Source organism: Podarcis cretensis (assembly GCF_951804945.1).
Source record: "Podarcis cretensis genome assembly, chromosome: 2".
In the NCBI taxonomy this organism is placed as follows: Eukaryota; Metazoa; Chordata; class Lepidosauria; order Squamata; family Lacertidae; genus Podarcis; species Podarcis cretensis.
The window spans coordinates 31,684,284-31,691,524 of NC_137171.1; the positions used below are offsets into that span (position 1 = coordinate 31,684,284).

The 7,241-nt window shown below is 47.8% G+C and overlaps 1 protein-coding gene across 2 annotated transcripts in view; it reads left to right on the plus strand.

Moving 5' to 3' along the window:
- The window catches only part of GCGR (glucagon receptor), a 44,004-nt gene extending 42,476 nt beyond the window's left edge, over nucleotides 1-1,528 (plus strand). For both annotated transcript variants that reach the window (XM_079967689.1, XM_079967688.1), the window contains exon 14: nucleotides 202-1,528. In XM_079967689.1, the coding sequence (XP_079823815.1) occupies nucleotides 202-495 (294 nt within the window). In that variant the 3' untranslated portion in view covers nucleotides 496-1,528. The remainder of the gene's footprint in view (nucleotides 1-201) is intronic.
- Nucleotides 1,529-7,241: the final 5,713 nt, after the last annotated feature.

Here is a 7,241-nt window from a genome sequence, read left to right on the forward strand (position 1 = left end):
CGTTTGTATGTAACTTGCAGTTGTGAGCCCTTAAACTGGCTGTATTTCTCATATGCATGAGATTAATACAGAGTTTATTTATAAAGGTTTATAATCCTGCCATTTGTGGCAAAGCAGCCTACAGCGGATAATAATATTTAAAAATACAACCTCAAACCAGTAAATAACACATCCTCCCCGCAAATGTTTCTATCTCCATAGGTGCAGTCAGAGCTCATGAAGAAATGGACGCGCTGGAAGCTTGGCTGGGACATAGAAGAGGAATATAAGCACACGTACAGCCACACACCCCATGTTCGCAACGGGGGTACCAGGACCGGCGAGAAGCACAAGCTGGTTGGCAACTACCTCAATGGGCTGGGCCGCAGCCAAGCCACCATGCACACCAGCACTCAGTACCTGGAGAGGACAGCATGCAGTGCCAGTGAAAACTTGGCAGTGGCCGAGCAACCCCATTGCTACGAGTTCCCTGACACAGCCGAGAGCAACCTCTGAAGCTGACTTGCCCGTCTGCCCCTGGCTTATGGGGCCTGTCTCACTCTTTGGCCCCTGAGGCAGCCGTCCTGCAGAGCAAAGAGGGCAGCTGGCAGCCCAGGAGGCTGTGGGACACATGACTGGAAAGTGTGCCCTCTGCCAAGCAGCTCGGCGCTGACTAGATGGTGCAAATTCCTTTTCCGTGCTGGAGACATGCTTACGAGAGACCCAGCAAGACGAGCTGCCTTGCCTGTCCGCATGCCGAATGCTCCAGGACATGAGATCCAGGGGACAGCCCAGCCACAGGGCATCCTGACAGAGGTGACAATGCCAAACAAGCTTTGTAGTGGGAGGAGATTCTGTACCATTGTTAGGAAACTTTGAAAACCTGCACATTTATGATTGTGCCAGAATCAGCACTGACCAGACTCCTTAAGAATCTCCGTTTTCCTCTTTTTTTAAAAAAACAAAACAACCAAAATCCAACAACCAAGTTTCTAGTCCTCATAAATTACAGAGAACAAGCACTATCTGCTAAATGCGTGCGTGCACACTCACACACACGGTCTGTGCAATTTTTTTTTAAAATCAGTCATAGGGAAGGATATATCTAGAGGCTATCATATGTTTCTTTCATTTTCCCCAAACAAATTGTGCAGCAAAACATGTATGTATAATTATCCTATGTGAAGTGTCCCATTTGCAAAAGGTCAAATTTAGTAGGCTCTCTGATTCCAAATTTGCAGATCCACTTTTGCACATATGAAAATGTAGTCTCTGGAACAGAGACGCCTTTGCCTTCTGGGCACACGGGATGGCATACCACTTAAAGAGATATTTTGGGGCGGTGCAGAAAGCATTGCCTGCAGAGTTTGGAAGGAAAACAGTACTACCATTCAGTATATATATCTACGTGGAAGTGACACGGCTCACTTGGGTCATTGACTTTGTACGTGGCTGTACCATTGCATCCGCACTGTGGGCATGCTTGCGCCTTCTGTGCTGGGTGACTCTGTAAATCTACTTGTGTGGGCAATACAAGCTCTGAGGGCCACTTCTGTGTCTGTCTGCCTGTCAGTGCCAATGTTCGGGTGATTGAAGGACCCAATAAATTGTGCTGTATGTCCTGGCAACTTAGACGGTGCCTCCTGATGCACTGAGATGTTTATCCATGCTGGGGCCTGGACTGCCTTTCATTCACCAGCATGGACAGGAACAGGTGTCCTGCACCAGCCTTGTCCTTCAGAAGTACTAACCTTTCCAGGGAGGCCACGCAGCAGCTTTAAATTAGAACCACTGCAAGAAACAGGTAATTGCCAACTCCTACCCCTGTGTGATGTCCCATCCAGTCCCCAAGTCCCTTTACAAAAGTGCTTCACTCCGACCCTCTGATTCCAAAATCTCCAAGCAGCAACCATTGGTATGTTCTTCTTTAAGAACACTGCATTCCATGCTGTCCAAAAAAAGCTTTTTTTTTTTTTTTAAAAAAAAGATTTTCAGCATATGTACATGCAAATGTATCTTCTGAACCTGAACAGCCACAAAATAACTCCATGCATACGCATCTTAGTGATGTGCCATAGCAGGACACCAACTGCAGTATGGAATAAGTCTTCAGTGCAGGCATGTTAGGAAATCATCAGAGCAGTTGGAGGCCATCAGCTTCCTGCTGCCTCCCTCTTGCCCATTCCCATTTGCAGCACTGGCAGGAAACAATCACCTTCAGCTGTGGCAGGCCTCAGGAAACAGGTGGTCCGGTGGGGCAGAGAGAAGATTTCTCCCCAATCCTTCCCTGCTTCCAGCCTGATTTCTTCCTCTTCCATCCCATCACTGGTCTGCCCACTATGGTGTGGATTCCCTCTGTGGGCACAGAATGCTTTCTAGCCATGGACTTGTTGTCTGGTCTTAGACAGATTGCTTTCTTTCTGCCTCTGCAGCTTTCCTGTAAATGGGAATCGACTATAAACCAGAAACGTAATTTTCAATTATTTTCTGCTGCGTAGCAATTGTCTGGCCTTGAGCAAGTATTTTTTTTAGCCCTTGCTCCAACTGCTAAGTCCAGTAGGACTGCTCAGGGGGTCTCCATCACAGGTGGTCATCACACAGAAAATATCGGCAGTAGCAGCATTTTCATTGTGAAGGCCTTGTTCTCTTTACTTCTGGTGGAGGGAAACATGTACACATAGAATGAGCTGGAATAAAGTTCAGGCAGTGCAGAATTGTAACAGGTTGATCTAAGAAAGGTCCCCCTAAAGCTGCCAAGGTGTATTTTTAAGATTAAATACTGTTCACATTATCTGACCTGGAATAAGGCCTGAATGCCAACTGAAAGGGCCTGGGGCAAGGTTACTGCTCATTGTGGATTCTTACAGAGATCTGTGGAAACAGCTTGAATGCTTATACAAGCCTGAAAAAAAGCATTCATATTGACATGTAATTTGATTCACAAAGCATTATTTGAGATAGCAACAGCAGGCAAAACTTGAAGATGGGACAAAGAGATCCTACTGAGGAAGAAGAGAGAGCAGGTAAGCTTGAAAATGAACTTGCAGCACATCCCAGATCCTTTTCTGTTAGGAAGGAACCTGTGACGCTCCAGATATTGCAGGACTACATGATCCTCCCTGATCATTGACCATCCCAGCCAGAGCTGATGGGAGTTAAGAGTCCAAAAACATCTTGAGGGCCACAGGTTTCCCATACCTGTGATATTAGATCACTGAAATCATACTGACTGCTCAGCTCTGCAGCCCTGCCCAGTCATGTCCTGAACCAGTTACTGAACACACATGGCCAATGATGTACTCAATAATCCACTAGTGGCGTCATTTCTGCAAAGCGCCACACTTGAGAAAGTGCATGGCCCTTTTCCTGACATGGGATGATGACGCACCCATTATGTTCACTTTGGATGCCTGCTGGACGGGTTACAGAAGAAATGTAAATTGTGTAACATCTTTCACAAACACATAGCACTTGTCGTCGTGTGTGTGTCCCCCCCCAAGCTACGTGCGCAAACAGGAGAGCATAGTTATGTCACACACTTGCGCTCTCTCCAGTTCCTTTGTGCCTCCGCCTAAGGTGCTTTGGCAGCATGTGACTTCTAAGTCTCCCTGAGCTAGTTTTAGGAACGGGACAATCCCCTTGTTCATGGGATTAGTCCCCCTGTCTCTCCCCCAGTGCACCACCTCCCAAAATGTCCCCCCAAACAGGGAAGCGTATGCCAAATTAACACTCCGCTCGCTACTACGCATGCACACCCTCTTCAGTTTGACAGTGGGGTACATGCACACAGCCAGTTATTTGCTTGGCATTCATAATGCCTGTGACCCTCCAGCGAACGCCTTCCTCGTTTCATCTCCCACTGGTTTTAATCCAAAACAACACCTCGTTCCCAAGCCATGAGATGTAGAGCTTTTCCTTCCCTCATTTGGGAAGGAACACAATCCAGTGCCCTCTGCGCCCTCAGCCAGACCACAGTCACACCTGGGGCCTGATTGGCTTAAGACCCAACAGACTGTAAACATGTCCCAGAGCCAACATCAATGGCCACAGGGTACCCACGCATTCTGTTTAGGACTCAAGAATCTGAAAGGCACAGCAGGCCCAAGTGACCATTTAATCCGAGCCTTCACTCCGTGTTAACATGCAACAGGAGTAGAGACGCAAAATCCCGCAAAGTAGGGCAATCTGTGCAATCTGGAGAAAAATGCTTTCTGCTCCAAATGATGTCAGTGATGGCTGTTTTGAAAATTCAGACATGCTGAACTCGCAGAGCTTACCAAATGCTTTCTTTTATTCCAGCAAGCATTTTAATTGAAGTCTGATTTTAAAGGTTTAACCCATTTTTAGTCTTATGCTATTGGGTCCCCTGTACAACTGCTTAGAGAAGGCTGTGAGGAAGTGGCACACAGTTGCTGGTATCCGTCTGTCTGGGGAGACAATGGAAGAATGCACTATCAGGCGTAAAGTCAAACTGCTGGAAAGTTACAGTGCCTGCTGTGGCTGTAGAGACCGATATAGGAGAGACATGTTTTATTGCAGCTGGGGCAGATGAAGGAATCTGGTTTAATGGTTGCAGATGTAACATGGCATTTCTTTTCTCTGTGCTCTTCCCAGCAGTCTAGAGGATGTGATCTAGAGGAGAAATGACCGCTTGAATACATGAATTTTCTGTCTCCAAGCACTGCAGTTATTTGCAAGGGATTCACACATGGTGGGGCATACAAGTGTCATACAAACCGTTGAAATAAAAAAATGAGTTGCTATCTTGCATATAAGCTCACACTGCACATGGAATACAAGCACAGTGACCAGAAGTGCAAGTTGTCTTTGGAAACATAACAGCAGTATTTGCCTGGTTTATTATTTTCCTCTCTCTTGCAACCTTCACACCCAAGAGCAGACGAGAATGGACTCAAGAACCACCACCTCAGCCATCTGTTCACAAGCCTGTGGTGAGCAAGGGGCACAGACTGAGCTGATGTCTCCCCCCCACCACCCCCTGCAAGGAAGCCACTGCCGTCACCGGGTGCCTCTGACTGAGATAACGAGCCTAACTGAAGCAAATTGCTGGAACACAAAGGCACTTGATGCAAAGGTAAATATGGCTGGTGGCGGGTCAGGCGCATGGCATGGATGGTTCGTTCTTCCCAGTTGTCAAAGTATCTCAAAAGTGAAGCCCAAGAAAGATGCCTCATGCCTGTCCTCTGAAAGGGAGCACCCACAATGCTGTTGCCTTCAAAGAGGCTGAGAGATTGCTGTGACCACCACAGTGGAGGTAAAGGTAAAGGGACCCCTAACTGTTAGGTCCAGTCGTGAACGACTCTGGGGTTGCGGTGCTCATCTCGCTTTACTGGCCGAGGGAGCCGGCGTACAGCTTCCGGATCATGTGGCCAGCATGACTAAGCCGCTTCTGGCGAGAGCAGCGCACAGAAATGCCGTTTACCTTCCCGCTGAAGCGGTACCTATTTATCTACTTGCACTTTGATGTGCTTTCGAACTGCTAGGTTGGCAGGAGCAGGGACCGAACAACGGGAGCCGACCTTCTGATCGGCAAGTCCTAGGCTCTGTAGTTTAACCCACAGCACTATCCATGTCCCACCACATTGGAGAGAGGGGAGCAATTGCACTTTGGTTCCGTAATGCTCAAATTCCAAGACAAGCAATTAAATACTTGATAATGATGTGTCTCCTGCCGACTCAGTTCCAAGACTATGTGGGATGGTGGACAATGTCACCATGGCAGAACTTTCGGTAGCATGTTTGTGGACTCAGATGTGGACTCAGATGTTGTAGGTAAGCACCATAGGGCCAGCCCATAGCCAAGGGGGCTGGCTGTACCATCGTCATGAAGAGTCCAGGGAGACTGACTTTCGACCTTCACAGATACGAATCCTAGGCAGGCCTTGGACTCCTGGCAGCAATAATGCATGGTTGGCACACACCGTCCTTATCTACCACCCTATGTAACTGTGCCCAGATGCAGAAAGCTGTGTCTCTATTGGCACACTGAGTAGAGTTGGCAGGATAAATTACAGCCCAGAGAGCACAGCACCCTAGGCACTCCTGTCTGTCGTGTGGGCGATGCTGTGCCTCTGACAGCCACTTAGTCTCCAAGCGCAGACAGAAACTTATGTAAGAGCCCCATCGGGGTCAATTTCACGGTCCAGATCCTAGAGCCTAGGGAGCAGGCAGAGACCCCACCCACACAACACAGGAGGTGCCGGCAGACATTCCTTCCTATTCCTGGCATGGGATGCTCTGATCTTATCAACAAATGCTCACGATGGGAAACTCTGGACTATGGTGTCATGAACTTGGCCCAGAAAGGTGATTTAGAAAGAGCTAAAGTTGCTGCCACTCTCTACCCCACTACACACACACACACACACACACACACACACACAACCTATTGATTCTTGGGGCCCATAAATTGTACCCTGCCACATGTGTCTCTCAGAGGACTACTCCCAAAACAACTTGTGTCAGCCCAACTTCAACACATCCCCCACTAGCTCCTCTTATCACTCCCTGCATTTCCCAATGAAGTGAGGCCCTTTTAGGGAGATTTGTTCTCCTTGATTGCAAAGTTCTCTCACAGTGCAAAGAGCAGAAAGTGAAGCGGTTTCCTGGGCCCCACCAGTGCTGCTTGCTTCCCCAGCACTCTTGGGTTCCATGCACCACAGGGCAGGGCAGAAGATCAAATGCACAGACATTTTCTCCCAGCTGTAAAGGACCATGGCACATGTCATCTGAGAAGAATGGGCTTCCATGGTAACGGGGGATGCTCTGACAAGAGCAGCACTAGCTAGGCAGGAATCCAGACTTCTTAGGAGGAATGAGTTACCTGCTGGTGGACACAGGCATGACTAAACACTAGGAGACAAGGACTTATCACAAAGTACATATAGACCAGCTCTGCCTAAGCACAGGTGAGCAACTTGTGATTGTGGAAGGGGGATGTTTTTAAGCCAGGCCATGCTGGTTCATATTACACAAATTACCTTGCCCACAGGAGTGATGGACTCTGGAGCTAGCAGACTACTTCATATGGAGAGGAGTCTGTAAAATTAGCAAGCAACTGCACAGATGTCAAGGACTGATACGATCATTCCTTTGCTAAATATACAATTACTGAAAAGGAGGACAATCAATCTTGAGTCTTGTTTCATATAGGAGTGGATATCCACAATCAATCTTTACACTAGCCTCAGTCCTGACTGATTTCCCCCACCCGTCTGTGCAAACAGTATCAAAGAATAAGA